Source organism: Carassius auratus, chromosome 39 (genome assembly GCF_003368295.1).
Source record: "Carassius auratus strain Wakin chromosome 39, ASM336829v1, whole genome shotgun sequence".
In the NCBI taxonomy this organism is placed as follows: domain Eukaryota; kingdom Metazoa; phylum Chordata; class Actinopteri; order Cypriniformes; family Cyprinidae; genus Carassius; species Carassius auratus.
This window is the reverse complement of record NC_039281.1, coordinates 7,767,830-7,785,918: the sequence shown is the minus strand read 5'-3', so window position 1 is coordinate 7,785,918 and position 18,089 is coordinate 7,767,830. Positions and strand designations below refer to the sequence as shown.

The following is an 18,089-nucleotide window of genomic DNA, read 5'->3' as shown; positions in this document are numbered from 1 at the left end:
CATTTCAGATTTAAAAAAAAAACTGATGATAAGAATACAAAGCAATTAAATTATTTTTAAGGTACTTTATATTATTATTATTTTTTTACATGTAATCTAGATGACTTAATTAAATTCTAAAAATACTTGTCAATAGATTATATTTCTATCTATCAAAAATCAAAAAAGATTTCAGAATACTCGGTATCAGACTATAGTTACTTTTTTATTACATGATCACATACACAAGTCATTGCCTTTGGAAGGCTTTTTTAGAAACACTTTAAAATTCACTTTTCTTCTTATTTAGCTACATTTAATGCAAGCATTCTTGCATTCTTGAACATCTTTTCACCTACTAAATTATTTGATATATTTCCTTTAAGGTTGCTATGTGCTGTAGGTTGCATGTCTTCTTTTTAAAATCTGTTTTGATTTGTAGGATTGAAGCTATTTAATATTATAAAACCTTTTTTTGAATAAAACACTTCATGGTTAGAACATAATGCAAAGCATAATTAACTCTGATATCCATAAATATCTGACATCGGGGGCGTGCATTACCGCGCGTGCCCGATAAACGCAGCGGCGCGCAGGTTTGGGATGCGCGCTTGAGCTGGAAAAACACATTTTCCACCTGAATGAGCTCATCAATCCTCATTTCAGACGAAACCTCGTTTAATAGGTTTATTAGGTTCTAATAAAGAGCCATATATCCGATTCTGAAGATGCCGGTAAGACTCTAAGCTCTTATCTTCATTAATCGCTGTGTGATGTGTGTGTTTACGCCCCACCTTCTGATCATTCCTTCGCTTTGCAACCGGAATCTCATCACAAACTGTTATTTGACAGCGTTTTGTGCCGAGCGTTTGCCGTTATTGATCAATTTTATGATGTATTTAATTATTATGCGATGTTTTTGTCCTTTGAATGACTATGAATGGCTGTTTTGTGCACATCAAGCTAGCTGCTAGTTATTAGCTTCATGGCAATCTTAACGAGATTATGATCTCAAATTATTGAGATTCATGAGAAATAATGTTAGAACCGCTTACAACAGATCAATAGTTATGTTCTGGAGCTAAATATTACTCTGTTTTTATTGTTATGTGTTAATGTAGCTCTTAGCTTGAAACAGGCCGAGCGGTCAATATCCGCTGCTTAGCAACAGCGTCATCTATCATATACTTCCATTATATAATGAAAAAAAAGTTATTATTATTATTTATTTTTTTGTCACATGTCAAGTCATCCTTATCATTATTAATATTATTATTAAATATATATATATATATATTTTACATAATTTATAATTTTTAAATTTCGTTGGGATTCTTGACAATAATAATACAGAGTAAAATATTCTGCTCATTTGCATATTCTTTTTTGTAAACATACACTGCCTGGGATCACTAAGAAATTTTATGTGTTTTAAAGAAGTATCTTCTGCTCATCAAGGCTCAAAAATACAGTAATATTCTGAAAAATTATTACAATTTAAAATAATGGTTTTCTATTTTGATATACTTTTAAAATGTAATTTATTTATGGGTTCAAAGATGTATTTTCAGCATCATTCCTCCAGTCTTCAGTGTCTCATGATCTTCAGAAATCATTCTGATATGCAAATTTACATTACATTTATTCATTTAGCAGACGCTTTTATCCAAAGTGACTTAGACATGAGGACAATGGAGGCAATCAAAAACAACAAAAAGAGCAATGATATATAAGTGCTATAATATATATATATATTTATATATATATATGATAGACAAAAATTGATAGCCTGAATGCACTGTAAGTCGCTTTGGATAAAAGCGTCTGCTAAATGCATAAATTTAATTTAATTTAATTTAATTTCTATAACAAGTCTCAGTTAGCTTTACACAGTACACGTTGCAAGGGCTTTTAAATAATATAATAAAAATAAAACATTGAATAGAGCAAGTTAGTGTTAGAGGTCTTTACACACACACACACACACATAATTGCATAATAAATGAAAATAAAATAGAATACAAAAAGATTAGAAAGGTAGTTTGTTTTTTTAAAAAGAATAGAATTAGAATAGTGAGTGTTAAAGTTAGAGGGTCAAATAAAGATGGAAGAGATGTGTTTTAAGCCGATTCTTGAAGATGGCTAAGGACTCAGCTGCTCGGATTGAGTTGGGGAGGTCATTCCACCAGAAGGGAACATTTAATTTAAAAGTCCATAAAAGTGACTTTGTGCTTCTTTGGGATGAACAATCAAGCGACGTTCAGAATGCAAGCTTCTAGAGGCACATAAGTCTGAAGTAACAAATTTAGGTAAATGGGTGCAGAGCCAGTGGTAGTTTTGTAGGCAAACATCAATGCCTTGAATTTTATGAGAGCAGCTATTGGAAGCCAGTGCAAATTGATAAACAGAGGTGTGACGTGTATTCTTTTCGGCTCATAAAAAATGAATCTTGCTGCCGTGTTCTGGATTAATTGTAAAGTATTTGATTTATTTAATATCAATATTGAAAAAGTTTTGCTGCTTAATTTTTTTTTTTACATTTTTTTGAACCTGGGATGCTTTCAGGATTATTCGATGAATAAAGTAAAAAAAAAAGGACAGCATTTATTAAAAAATCAAATCTTTTGTAACTATACACTACTGTTCAAAAGATTTTGGTCAGTATTTTTTTATCTAAGAAATAAATACTTATATTAAGAAAGGATGTGTTAAATAGACAAAGAGTGATAGTAAAGAAGACTGTTTAAATAAACACTGTTCTTTTTAACTTAATTTATCAAAGAATCCTGAAAACCAAAGTATCACAGCTTCCAAAAAATTATAAAACCGCACTATTTCCAATATTTATAATGATTTATGTGACACTGAAGACTGTAGTAAAGATGCTGAAAATTAAGCTGCACAGCACACAAATAAATTATATTTTAAACTATATTAAAATAGAAAAACATCACTTTAAATAGTAATAATATTTCACAATATTACTTTTTTCTTCTGTGTTTCCAATCAAATAAATGCAGCCTTAATGAACAGAAGAGACGTCTTTAATAAACATAAAAAAATCGTACTGATCCCAAACTTTTGAACAGCAGTGTATTAAACGACAAAAATGTTTAGAAATTATGCCACAACTACAGATTTACTTGTATATTGGATATTCCCTGATAGTTGTATATTTTTGTGATTTGATTTTCAAACTGTTTTCTGTTTGTGCAGAGTAATAAGCTTGATAAACCAGAGAAGGTGGAGGTGAGTGATAACGTGAAGGTGGTGGTGAGATGTCGACCCCTCAACGAGAAAGAGAGGATGACGGGACACAAGCAGGCCGTCGCTGTGGACGAGATCCGGGGAACGATTACTGTGAACAAACTTGATATGAGCAGTGATCCGCCAAAGACGTTCACCTTCGACACAGTGTTCGGTCCAGACAGCAAACAGCTGGATGTGTATAATTTAACAGCTCGACCCATTATTGACTCGGTATTAGAGGGCTACAATGGTAAGTCAATAGAGAGATGTAATGCAGATATATTTCCACCTCTTATCTATTTGGCTATTTAAAATGTTGATGATTGCATTTTTATAATTTCTTATTTTATTTCCAGGAACCATATTTGCATACGGACAGACGGGCACGGGGAAGACGTTCACTATGGAGGGCGTCAGGGCAGTGCCTGAGCTCCGAGGAATCATCCCAAATTCATTCGCTCATGTTTTTGGCCACATTGCAAAAGCTGAAGGAGACACCAGGTGAGAATGGGGATTGTTTTTGAGCGCCGTGCTGTGTCAGTGTGTTTTAAAAAAAAAAGATTTCCCATGATTAATCATGAAGATGCTTATCATTCGTCATGTGTTTCTTGATACAAGAGACGTGCAGGGTGTTAAGATAAACTCGGTATTGTCACAGGTTTCTGGTGAGAGTTTCGTATTTGGAAATCTACAATGAGGAGGTGAGAGACCTGTTGGGAAAGGACCAGATGCAGAGGCTGGAGGTGAGAAACCATCATCTTTCAGTTGAACGCTTCTCCATTCCCCATCATGCACTTTTTTTTTTTAGGCGTGTCATTAATCGAACACTCTAATATAGGTCATGAAGAGTTTGACTAATGCATACATCCGCATGTTATCTGCACCCACAGAATTCGACTGAAAACTGTGCCAGATTCTGTAGAATTTCAACACATCAAACACAATTAGATCATTCAGAAATTCCACATCTCACTCTCTTAGTAAGATTGTTTTGTAAATAGTTATCTGTATGTGATAATGCTTGCAGCTGCAAATTGGAATGTAGTTCTTTCATCTTTATCACATTTGACTGTATTTAGTTTATTGAATAGAGTCTAGTTCAGATTTTAGTGCGAGGCTGGATTGGGGATGGGAGCCTATTTCTAGAATATCTTTTTAAAATGTAATTTATTTCTGTGATGCTCAATGAATCATTCCTCCAGTCTACAGTGTCACATGAGCTTCAGAAATCATGAAAATATGATGATTTGCTGCCTAAGAAAAATATTGAAAACCGTTTAATATTTATGCTTAATATTTTTGTCTTAACTCTTTTTCAAGATTCTTTGATGAATAGAAGAAAAAATTAAATATAATTGTTTTCTAACATTGTAAATGTCAGTTTGGTGTCACTATTAATCCGTTTAATCTGTCCTCCCTGAAAAAAGTATTAATATCTTTTATATATATAAAAATAAATAAATAAAGAGTAAGAAATCTTACTGACCCTTTGAATTTTTAGCCTTATAAGATTCATTTTGAGGAAGTCTAAAGCTTGGCACATTTCTGGAAATGATGATTAATACTAAACTCAAAATACAGGTCAAGGAGAGACCTGATGTAGGAGTTTACATCAAGGATCTTTCAGGATATGTGGTAAACAATGCTGACGATATGGACCGGATTATGACCCTCGGACACAAAAACCGTGAGTATTTTGAATTATTATTATTATTATTAGTGTGGTTAAGGCATGCAAAGTAATGTGGTATGAATATTCCTGTTTTGTCATGAACACGGATGGCTGCTTTATTTCTATTCTGATATTTTAGACTGTAATTATGTGTGAGAATATTAATGCAGACAGGAAGCTGTAAGTGTGTGTGTTTCTTTGTTCTTGTCCAGGTTCTGTGGGTGCGACTAATATGAACGAGCACAGCTCTCGTTCCCATGCTATCTTCACCATAACTATCGAGTGCAGTGAGAAGGGTGTAGATGGAAATCAACATGTGCGCATGGGAAAGCTACACTTGGTGGATCTTGCGGTAAGCCGCCAATGCCAACTTTACATCGTCTTGTTTTCTCTCAATTACTGAAGGGGATGTCTTGTTGCTCAGGGCTCTGAAAGACAAGGAAAAACGGGAGCCACTGGTCAGCGTCTTAAAGAGGCTACAAAAATCAACCTGTCTCTGTCCACGCTGGGAAATGTTATCTCTGCACTAGTGGATGGGAAAAGCACCCACGTGCCCTACAGGAACTCAAAACTCACCCGACTCTTACAGGACTCTCTAGGAGGAAACTCAAAGACCATGATGGTCAGTGTGCAAACACATACAAGCCATGGCTTAAATAGTTGATTAAATTGTTGGTAAGACAGTATATCGCTCTCTTTTCTCTTGCAGTGTGCAAACATCGGCCCGGCAGATTACAATTACGATGAAACCATCAGTACGCTCCGTTATGCCAACCGTGCCAAAAACATCAAGAACAAGGCCAGGATTAATGAGGACCCCAAGGACGCACTGCTGCGCCAGTTTCAGAAGGAAATTGAAGATCTCAAGAGAAAACTGGAGGAAGGTACAGTACGCCACACGTCAGTTTCAGCTGTGTAATGTGTTTGTCAGGATCGGACTCTTCGACTCCGCTCTGAACCCTGGAGGACTGCCATTTGACTACATACGGATCTTAATAGTTTCAAGAAATGTCATCAATGTTTGAATGTGAGAAGTAGCAGCAAGCTACTTTTTTTTTTTTTTTTTTTTTTTTAAAGGTTCAAAAGGTTTGGGATCGACAATGTTATTGTTAGTGTTTTCTAAAGTATTCTCTAATGCTCATCATTGCTGCATTTATTTGATAAAGTACAGTAAAGTAATATTGCAAAATATTATTACAATAAAAAAATGATGATTTTAAAAATATATTTTAATTAAGCAAAGCTGAATTTTACTCCAGTTTTCAGTGTCACATGATCCTTCAGAAATAATTCTAACATGCAGATTTGCTGCTCAAGAAACGGTTTATTATATTTCTGATTATTAAATTGTAAAATATGCTTAAAAAGCCTTATCTGATAGTTTTAATAAATTTAATGCATCCTTGCTGAACACAAAAAACAAAAAGTCTTTCTGACCCCATACTTTCAAATGGCAGTGTGTGTTTTCTATGCTATTTTTAATAAGCTTATATTACAAAGCTTGACATTTATTAACTTCAATCATTGCACATGATTTGCTTTGGAATTTAACCTTATATTACATATTTTTTTAAATATTGTTCTTGCTTTTCTTTGGTAAGTGCGTCTTTTTGTTTGGGTTCAGAGCCAGAGTATTTATACTGTACATGTTTAGTACCAAGACACAATCCGGTATTTATACTTTATTATTTCACAGGTGAGGAGATCTCTGGCTCTGATGGCAGTGGATCAGATGACATGGATGAAGGAGAACATGAAGGAGGCGAGACGCGCAGGAAACGAAGAGGTATGAATCTAATGTTCCCATTTATGACTGGACAAAATTAGTCAGAGAGATCTCTTTAGAAAGATGATGCAAACCGTGGTTTTGGCTTTTGACCTCAAGAACTGCTTTATATGATCATCTACAGAGACAAGAGCTTTGACCTCATTAGATACATGAGCAAAACATCAACATGTTAAACTTTCATTCGAGATTATTTATAAAAACATTTGAAATGTGTAGCTATAAAGCATCTGCAGGAAACCCAATGTCATATAGGTTTGGAAATCAGAGTATCAGTGATAGAAGAAACGATGTGGCTTTTGGTTTGCTTGTCTAGACCATCAGATCAAATATATGAAGTTTCATTTTGTGTCATGAGAGCAAAGGTTTAATGCCTGGCAATGACTCTCTTGTAGTTTGTCTCTGTTCCCACATACTCTCAAACAGTCTGGGACCACCAGTGAAAATACAAGTTAATGCAGTTTTTATCTTAATAAAGTATATTATGGCTTGTAGCTTGAGCTTCATAAATTCCAATCAGAAAGAGCTTTCTCTGCATACAAGAGATTTGTCTTGGTGAAAAATGCAAAAAAACTACATACATGCAATATTTTAATATAATACAATATGATACCAAAGTTATTTTATATACTTAGAAAGCATATTATATGCAACTGAAGTGTCTGTTTTAATGTTTCAAATAAAAAGTAATGTTTCATCATCATTTAGCATTTACGTAAAAATGAAAAGGCATATTATTTTGACCTGTACTTATTAAAATATATATAAATAAATATAAATGATCCTATTAAATTTCATTATGTTTTAAATTATTAATGATTCTTAGATGAAACTTAATGGTTTGAAAGATAATGTTACAAATTGGTAAAGTTTTGAAATGATAATGAATTAGTTTTTGGGGGCTCCTTAAATGGAGATTTCTAATGTAATTTAAGAGTTTTTGGTAGATGAACTATTGTTTCACTGAATGATATTAAAGCGGGTGTCTGCTATAAATCAAGGAAAACATGCATGATAGTCATTATGTTTCTGACCAGAAAAATAAAGAAATAAACAGAAATTGAACTGAGAAATTTAATTAAACTTATGGTTTTCAATGCTCGAAAACCTCTTTTAGTCTTCGACCCACGTATAGATTCTGTAAATGTAATGTGTAAAAAGCATATAATTTATCTCAGTATCTGGGTTTTTCTCTGGATCTCTGTCTCTGAACATTGGTTGCTAGTCTTTTCAGTCTCTCTCTCTCTCTCTTATTTAGCGCAGCACTTTGAGAAGAGATCCCAGACTAGTGAGTCAAAGCAGCAGATGGATAATGTGAATTATCCCTATCTCTTGTGCTCCCTTAATCACCTTCTTTCCCTAATACACAATCCCTCTTGTACCCAAACATCAGCCCACTCCAATGATCATATAAATATACAGGTGCTTCTCAATAAAGTAGAATGTTGAGGAAAAGTTCATTTATTTCAGTAATTCAACTCAAATTGTGAAACTCACGTATTAAATAAATTCAATGCACACAGACTGAAGTAGTTTAAGTTGTTGGTTCTATTAATTGTGATGATTTTGGCTCACATTTAACAAAAACCCACCAATTCACAATCTCATCAAATTAGAATATGGTGTCATGCCAATCAGCTAATCAACTCAAAACACCTGTAAGGGTTCCTGAGCCTTCAAAATGATCTCTGACAATCATTGACACCCTTCACAAGGAGTGTAAGTCACCAAAAATAATTGCCAGTAAGCTGGCTGTTCACAGAGTGCTGTATCCAAGCATGTTAACGGAAAGTTGAATGGGCTATTGTCAATAGGAAAATGAGAAACAAGAGACCAAACAATGCAGATGAGCTGAAGGCCACTGTCAAAGAAACCTGGGCTTCCATGCCACAAACTGATCACCTCCATGCCACGCCGAATTGAGGCAGTAATTAAAGCAAAAGGAGCCACTACCAAGTATTGAGTACATGAACAGTAAATGAATACTTTCCAGAAGGCCAACAATTCACTATATGTTTGTTTTTTTACTGGTTTTATTCTAACTTGTTGAGAATTGGTGGGTTTTTGTTAAATGTGAACCAAAATCATCACAGTTAAAAGAACCAAAGACTTCAACTACTACAGTCTGTGTGCATTGAATTTATTTCATACATGAGTTTTTCACAATTTGAATTTAATTACTGAAATAAATCAACTTTTCCTCGACATTCTAATTTATTTAGACACTGTCATTTACTGTACACCTCCGTTCAAAAGTTTGGGGTCTGTAACAAAAAAAAAAGAAGGAAATGTTTTAGGTCCAATGGGCATCTAATTGAACAAAACTAAACTAAAAAACATATGGATCCCAAACTTTTGAACAGTAGTCTCCGCACACGCTGTCTGATGCATATTACTGAAAATAAATTTGAAATAAAAACTTGATCTTGAATGCTCAAGCTCCAATGCGGCACCTACCCAGCTCCTAATAACTTTTAATAAATGACACAAATCAAATTATTCACCAGTCAAGCCTTTTGAATTAGCATAAAACAGATGTGTAATAACCTGAATCAGTGGGTAACAGCCGACTCCGTGACGCAGCAGAAGCTGAATATAGGACTCTATAAATGCAAGCATTACATCTTTCAGTGAATCTTGCATCTGATTACTTCACGTTTATCATCTTCCTTTCTGATGCATCTCACGGTTTCTCTCTGCATCAGCCTAATGATCAGTGACTGCGGTTTTATTTTACACAGACCCAAATGGCAAATCTGATTCCCCTTTAAAAGTCATGATGATATCATGATATATGATATGATAACTGCTTCTGTTTTCTCACTTCTTGTGCAATGTGCTGGCCACTTGACTTCTATGCTCTAATTTCAAGACCCTAGAGGTCGATGTTACAATCTCCTCATCAGCCCAATCCTCCGTCACCTACAAACCCTAGAAATATGCTTTGATTTATCCTGAGTTTTACCATCCCAAAAATGAGATGGTCAGACAGACAAAGTCTTCAAATCAGGTGTGAATTAAAAATTTTTTGACCGAGTTGACGCATAACAATATTAGTTTATTAGATGTTTAGGAAACATGTTAAGTTCACACACTTGTTTCTCTGAAAAACAACGCTACGGTCAGTTATTCTACATTCAAATGTGCGTTCAGTGTCAGAATGTCTATTTTTGTTTTGGTCTGTGTGACTCGACAGTTGCAAATTTGTTGCCATTTGGCGGAAAACACAGCATATTGCAGACAAGGAAGCCAGGAAAAAACATTTGTCAGAAATTGCAGATACAATGCAACCTAAAAAGCCTCGGCATCCATTTAAACAGCACAATGGCCAGATGAATATTAAATGCAAATAAATCAATTCAACTTATTGTCTTATTGACTTTTTTGTGTGTGTGCGCATTCCTGTTGCATGTGTCATCAATCTGGCAACCCGTTTGAGTCTGAGGAGGAGGGGACAAGAGAAATAACTCTTCAATATTTTGAATTTGGACTTCAGTAGCTGTCAAAACTGCACCTTTAATTCAATCACTGACAGTGGACGTTTACATCAGGCGTCTCTTTAAAAATTGACCATAGACACTGAATGCAACCATTTTGTGGAAAATGATTTGTCATCTTATTTTCCTGCCTAAAATGCTCACAGATCATCAAAGATTTTTGCTGACCATCCAAAATTAACCTTTTGGGTTTTAGTTGAAAATCTGAAGAGTTTGAGAAACAAGGGTAAGGCAGAAATGATGAGCACTGTATTTTCACAGAGTTTCTTAAATTAGGATTTGTGAGGGAAATGCAGAGGGTATGCGAGCTGATGGAAAGCTCAGAATGAATTGAGTCATTTAAATGTAAACATTAAACAAATAAATAACTGTACAATAAAAATAAAACACTTACAAAAAATATATATTTTATGTGTTTACCTGCACGTCACCAGCAACCTACATCAGAGAATGGTGAACATTCAAATCTTTTGTTTAACTTGAAGTTGATATTTCAACAATTTAAGGTTAAAAGGATTCCAGCATTTTCATGAATCAATGCTGTTTAATTCTGAGGCTTTTGTCTGTTTTTATATTTTTGTCATGATAAGGGAGGAAGAAGGTGTCTCCTGACAAGATGGTGGAGATGCAAGCTAAGATCGATGAGGAACGGAAAGCACTGGAGGCCAAACTAGACATGGAGGAGGAAGAGAGGAACAAAGCGCGTGCAGAGCTTGAGAAGAGAGAGAAGGACCTTCTCAAAGCCCAGTGAGCCATTGAATCTGTCCACCAAAACTCTGTATAGAGTATAATTTCAGGAGTATAACGGTTTCGTGCTTTGTGCTGTTTCCTGTATCTCAGACAAGAACATCACTTATTGCTCGAGAAGCTGTCTGCTCTGGAGAAGAGGGTTATTGTTGGTGGAGTTGATTTACTGGCTAAAGCTGAGGAGCAGGAGAAGCTTCTAGAAGAATCCAACAATGAACTGGAGGAGAGGAGGAAGAGGGCCGAGCAGCTCCGGAGAGAACTAGAAGAAAAGGAGGTAGAGCCGAGCGGGTTCATGCTTGACCGATATTCTTGTATAAGTTTATCACAACATAGTGATTCATGTTTGCCAATGTCTTTGAAACAGCAAGAGCGCTTGGACATCGAGGAGAAATACACCAGTTTACAGGAAGAAGCTCAAGGCAAGACCAAGAAACTGAAGAAAGTCTGGACGATGTTGATGGCAGCAAAATCTGAGGTGTGTTAACTTTCATGTAGCTTTCAAATAGCAGAATAGACTTGAGGGTTGTCAAAAGTATCAGTACTTCAGTACCAGGTCAGTACATAAATTAAAACGATGTAAGGACACCATCCTTTCTGCAATACAGGTAGACTGCTTTCAAACGTTCCCAAATTTGGGTGAGTGCTCTATGAAGAGCATCAAAGGTTTCTATTTACAACATGTTTTTGCAGCATTGTAGCCAATCAGAAGCATGTTTGTTGAATGCATTAGCCTAATGGCCAATCAGAGGCTTTTAAGTCAGAGTTCTCTCAACAGAGCACAACATTTGGCTTCCGTTCGTAAAACCTCCATTCATTAACTCTATAAGGAAATACATTTTTAACAATAAACATTTAAAGAGAGACCTGTTGTAAGCTCTGAGGTAGTTAATAAATTTTATGTGCTTTTGTTAAACCCATCTTTTTTTGCATTCATTAAACATATTTTTTCAACAACTGTTTAATAGTATAATTTGTTGTGAAAACTACATTACCCATAATGCTGAACAGAAAATTCCACCAGAGAGTCGCAATGAGGAAAGTGCACCAAAAGATATCTGTAGCTCCGCCCACTCCCATGAAGTACTGCAAATTACATAAAGTTGAATACAATAGCGCTGTTATTATGTGAACCTTTATTCATTTGAATCTTTAATATAACAGAAATGTACCAAATAAGAAGGTTCCAAAAATAGTTACAGCATTAGTTTGGAAAAAAAGAGAAAAAGAAATCCAAACTATCGGTTTCGGCAGATATCATTCTGAATAATCGCCTATCAATATCGGTGGAGAAATTCAGTATCGCTGCATCTCTAGTTTTAACATATTATGTACTTTTAATCATTAATACAATATTCACATTTTCAAAAAGTTACATTTAAAAAAAAAACTATTAAAATGATTACAATAGTATTTGCAGTGGTGCAAAGTGATACAGAGAAGTGTTGAGTTTAACGTTTGGTATCGCAGCCGTTCACAATATTGGTCCTCTGCTAAGAATGACTGTTGTGTTTCAGATGGCTGATCTGCAGCAAGAGCATCACCGAGAGATCGAAGGTCTGCTGGAAAACATCCGGCAGCTGAGCAGAGAGCTGCGGCTACAGATGCTCATCATTGATAACTTTATTCCTCAGGAATATCAGGTCTACATTTATACTCGCATGCACTGTCACATGCAAAATCGACGAACCTCCTCATTCTTTATTGTTCACATGTTTTAGAATAACAGTGAAGTTATCAAATAATAACTACAGAGCTGCAGGAATTACATACAAGGTGCTTGAATTTGACTTTTTTGAAATTTAAGTCCTGGAAAAACCCTTGAAAACATCCATATTTTTTAGAAGGTACTTGAAACATACTTGATTTTTTTAAAGGGAATTATATATATATATGAAATAAGTGTTTTTTTCCCTTGATGAAACAATCTTTTTATGCAAAATTAATGATGCAGCGTGTCTGGTATAAATACAGAACCGTTTCTCCTGGCTTTAAGCATAATTGTTAGTTTTTGTGTAAATAGTCATACTAAAGACTGTTTTTTTTCACTTAGGTCTGTTTGTATTACAAAAAAATGATATTACTCAATTGTCAAAATAATCAGTACATAACTTTATTACCAAAACAATTATTAGCTCATAATTTCTCAAGTGTATGACACAAATTTCATGCTTCGGGTCAATCATATATTCATGAAAAAGAAATCTGTTTGAATAAGGAAAGCGATAACTTTGCCATAATACCCTTTAAATGTTAAAGTTGCCACATTCACTGCATGCTTTTGTGCTGCACTTTATTTGTGTCATTTCAGTTTTATTAGTTTATTAGAATTTGAAAGATAATAACAAAATACTTTGATAAGTGAGATTTTAGTCCTTAAAAACCAAAAAAGTAGTGCTTGAAAAGTCCTTAAAAGTCCTGGAATTTAATTTTGCAGTTTCTGTATGAACCCTATATATATAGTGATCAAAACATCTTGTTGTTGATAAAGATCTCATGCTTCAGCTTTACTAAACCACCCTTTTCTAGATCACAGGAAAACCCTCCCATATTTTTTAAATCTTTGTCTGACATGTGCAATTTATACTGGATTGTGTGATAATTTTTTATTTTCTGAGAAAATAGTTTTATGGTTTTGAAACGTTTTTAATCAAGTTGATCTAAATTTATTTTTAGACTTCTTAGGATAATATCTTATGTTTTTAAGAAGCCTTAAATATCTTATATCTATCTTAGTTTGTATTTTACACTTTACAGGGTTTTCTCTGAACTTAATCAGACCCTAATTTGCACTTCCACAAAAAAAAAAAAAAGACCTTAAAATATTCAGTGCAGAAAGTCTTAAATTCATAAATTTATAGTCTTTGGTTATTTTAATTGTGATGATTTTGGCTCACATTTAACAAAACCCCACCAATTCACTCTCAACAAATTACAACAGAATACTTCAAGCTGACCAAAAAAAAAAAAAAATTGTTGGCCTTGTGGAAAGTATGTTCATTTACTGTTCATGTACTCAATACTTGGTAGGGGCTCTTTTTGCTTTAATTACTGCCTCAATTCAGCGTGGCATGGAGGTGATCAGTTTGTGGCACTGCTGAGGAGGCATGAAAGCCCAGGTTTCTTTGACAGTGGCCTTGAGCTAATCTTCAATGTTTGGTCTCTCGTTTCTCATCTTCCTCTTGACAATAGCTCATAGATCCTCTCTGGGGCTCAGGTCTGGTGAGTTTACTGGCCAGTCAAGGTCATTTAACCAACTTTTGGTGCTTTTGGCAGTGCCAAATTTTGATGAAAAATGAAATCAGCATCTTCAAAAAGTTGGTTAAGAAGCATGAAGTGCTCCAAGATGTCCTGTTAAACGGGTGCAGTGACTTTGGTTTTCAAAAAACACAATTGTCCAACACAGCAGATGACATTGCACCCAAATCATCACAGACTGTGGAAACTTAACACTGGACTTCAAGCAACTTGGGCTATGAGCTTCTCCACCCTTCCTCCAGACTCTATGACCTTGGTTTCCAAATGAAATACAAAACTTGCTCTCATCTGAAAAGAGGACTTTGGACCACTGGGTAACAGTCCAGTTCTTCTTCTCCTTAGCCCAGATAAGACGCCTCTCACACAAATCTCTTGACACGTCTGTGTGTGGTGGCTCTTGATGCCTTGACTCCAGCCTCAGTCCATTCCTTGTGAAGTTCACTCAAATTCTTGAATCGATTTTGCTTGACTATCCTCATAAGGCTGCGGTTCTCTCTGTTGGTTGTGCATCTTTTCCTTCCAATCAACTTTCTGTTAACATGCTTGGATACAGCACTCTGTGAACAGCCAGCTTTGATAATGAATGTTTGTGGCCCCTTGTGAAGAGTGTCAATGATTGTCTTCTGGACAACTATCAGATCAGCAGTCTTCCCCATGATTGTGAACCATATATATATTTTAAATTCAAAGTAATGGATCTAGATTGGAACTTGTATTTTTAAACTTTGATGTGTTGCTAATACAACTAATTTTTTTTTACTCCCAGGACATTTACATTAAGAGAACATATTAATGTATTCCATTCATTCCTTACATTTTCTTTACATGGTCTTAAAAAATCTTACATTCATTTAACATGAAGAAACCCTTTTATAATTTCCCCTGCACTTACACATAACTTCAGGATGTAGCACTTGCATAAATAATCGTGCAAATCATTTTTTGCTTTTTTCCACGTTGTCAGGATTTCATGAATCTGATATCCTTTGCTGATAATAATGTGTGAAATGCTGCACTGCAAAACTGAGCCGGCAAATAAACTCTACAGAAGGTCTAAAACCCCAAACATGATTCTTCAGTCATCATTTACTCTCTTAATATCATTCAAACCAGTATTAATTACTTAATTCTGTGAAACATACTTTTTTTTTTTTGGACAGTACAATGAAAACCAGTGGTAGCCAAAGTTATTTAAAATATATTAATTATACAGGTTTGAAGCAAGACTTTTCATCTTTGAGTGACCTTTCCCTTGAAAAATAGAATATGTGACCCTGGAGTGTAAAACCAGTCTTAAGTCGCTGGGGTGTATTTTTAGCAATAGCCAAAAAATAAATTGTACGGGTCAAAATGACTGATTTTTTGTTTATGCCAAAAATCATTATAATATTAAGTAAAGATCATGTTCCATGAAGATGTTTTGTAAATTTCCTACCATAAATATATAAAAACATAATTTTTGATTAGTAATATACATTGCCAAAATCTAATTTAGACAATATTAAACATGCTTTTCTCAGTTTTTTTTTCTTTTTTTTTTTTCACCCTGATTCCAGATTTCCAAATAGTTGTATCTCAGCCAAATATTGTTTAATCCTAACAAACCATACATCAATGGAAAGCTTATTTATTCTCAATTTTGAAAAATTGACACTTAAGACTGGTTTTGAAATAATGAGCTTTATTAACTAGCTTTGCTTATTTACTCTGTGTTCAACACGAATTTCAAAAGTCCCCAAAAGAATATTCACAATATCTAAACATAATATTTATTCAACATTTCAGTTGCACAATTGAAAACATGCAAACTAACATATTTTTTTGGTTGTGTTGTGTACAGGAGATGATTGAGAACTATGTGCACTGGAACGAGGACATTGGAGAATGGCAGCTGGTGAGCTTCTTCAACACATTTCATTCTGCACATCTCAGATCTACAGCTGATCTATTTGTGGTTTTTATTTGTAGAAATGTGTGGCCTACACAGGGAACAACATGAGAAAACAGACACCTGTGCCAGACAAGAAAGAAAAAGATGTAAGTGTGAGTTCAGAACAAATGAGGCACATGTGATGTCTGCTGCTCCCTTTACAGGTTTAATATTTGTCCTCTGTCCCTCTTTTGTGATGCAGCCATTTGAAGTGGACCTGTCCCATGTTTATCTGGCCTACACTGAGGAGAGCATGAGACAGTCCCTAATGAAACTAGAAAGGCCTCGGACATCAAAGAGTGCGAAGTCCAGGCCTAAAACTGCTCGTAGGTGAGGTGTGATGCTTTTTATTTATTTATTTTTTTTCTGGTTCAAGCCTTTGTACACAAGAATGCATTGCCTGTTACAACTAGTTACAGTTAAATAATCCTTCAGTTTGGTTTATTACATGATGCATTAATAAGTTGTATGGTTTTAGATGTTATTTAAAGGTATATAAAGGTATAGGTCTGTAATTGATGAAATGGGCACTATAAGCATATATCACAATATTCTGTGTCCATAATTACATATTGTGATATACATACAGTATATTTATAGATAAGCAATATTTATTGTTTTTGCTTGGATTATGTAATTTAATAACAAAGCATGTCTCTTTGGAGTAGAACATAATTGATCCAGAGTCAAATGTTTCAGCATTTCTTTGCACAGTTTAAATTTTTTTATGCATTAAAAAGTTTGGCGTCTAAGTTTTCAAAAACATGTCGCATGATCCTTTAGAAATCACTCTAACATGCTGACTTGCTTCTCAAGAAACATTTCTGATTATTATCAATGTTGAAAACAGTTGTGCTGCATAATATTTTTGTGGAAACAGTGGTACATTTTATTTTTCAGGATTCTATGATGAATCCAAAGTTGAAAAGAAAGAAACCGTATTTATTTGAAACAGAAATCTGTCACTTCTAAGCAATTTCAGGAGTTAAGAATGAATTTGAAAATGCAAACATCTGACAATAATCTACAGTAAATAACACATCTGCATGTTTTTGCATGTCTAAATGTCTGTTTTTCCCCAATCACATTGTTTTTAGGAAACGTTCCTCCAAACAAGAAGCTGCGATGGAATCCTTGCTGCAGTGAGCCTTTTGTGAAATGAAGACCACCATATTTTGTGCATTTTCAAGGCCAGTCCAGTATATGTCTTAGGAAATACTGTTACTTGTGATGTTAAGGCATTTTGACATAAGTGTTGATGAAAGTAAATCATGTGTTAATATGCAGGAACTCCAGAGCTGCTCCAACACTGGGTTTAGGTGAGGATAGTTTGCTGTAAAATGTCTGTTAACAATAGCACTCCAAAAGGCACATTTCCCCTTTAACACAAACACTGTTACTGTATATTCTGCTTGACACTGATGGCTTTGCTTGCTTGAAACAAGCAGGTTATTGATGCAACACGTGAGATGAGCTTGACGTGGCAATATGCTATTGAGAAACGAATCTAATCTTAATGTTTTACACGGTTGGCAGCGTGCAATTGCTTTAGCTCAATGTACACAAGCTATGCTACTTAATTTGTTTTATAATGTGAATGTGAATGTGCATGCCATGTTCCCCTGGCTGTGGTGCCATTTTACTCTAATTGCAATGTATTTCCACTGTGCATTGTAGTAGTAAAACCATTATTCTTATGTATAAAAATGTTTACATTTTACTGTTTTTTTTTTTTCCTGTACTCTTTAAATTATTAAATTATTTTACAAGGAAAAAACCAAAAACATTTTTTTTTTGTAGTTTCTTTTGTTATACTAAATATTTTTCAAAGTCCAAAAACAACAACCAAATAAATCTGTTCAGAAAACATTTATTCATAAATACAATAAATATAAACGATAGAAAACATTTAATAAAAATAATTTAATATTAAATGTAATACAAAAATATAGTATTGTGTTCATAAGCAGTAAG

The 18,089-nt window shown here is 34.5% G+C and overlaps 1 protein-coding gene across 3 annotated transcripts; it reads left to right on the top strand.

Moving 5' to 3' along the window:
• Positions 1-548: 548 nt before the first annotated feature.
• LOC113057843 (kinesin-like protein KIF3A) lies at positions 549-17,861 on the top strand. 3 transcript variants are annotated; one of them, XM_026225384.1, is made up of 18 exons: positions 549-713; positions 3,196-3,478; positions 3,585-3,729; positions 3,887-3,971; positions 4,810-4,915; positions 5,113-5,252; positions 5,325-5,522; positions 5,610-5,784; positions 6,597-6,686; positions 10,774-10,930; positions 11,024-11,204; positions 11,295-11,405; positions 12,445-12,570; positions 16,026-16,079; positions 16,154-16,222; positions 16,318-16,445; positions 17,213-17,305; positions 17,403-17,860. In XM_026225384.1, exons 1-17 carry the CDS (start codon positions 708-710, stop codon positions 17,259-17,261), a joined length of 2,103 nt encoding a protein of 700 aa, XP_026081169.1. In that variant the 5' UTR covers positions 549-707; the 3' UTR covers positions 17,262-17,305; positions 17,403-17,860. The 3 variants fall into 3 exon arrangements, with proteins under 3 accessions (XP_026081169.1, XP_026081170.1, XP_026081168.1); XM_026225385.1 differs by having other exon boundaries at positions 16,318-16,450; positions 17,213-17,861; XM_026225383.1 differs by having other exon boundaries at positions 17,213-17,860.
• Positions 17,862-18,089: the final 228 nt, after the last annotated feature.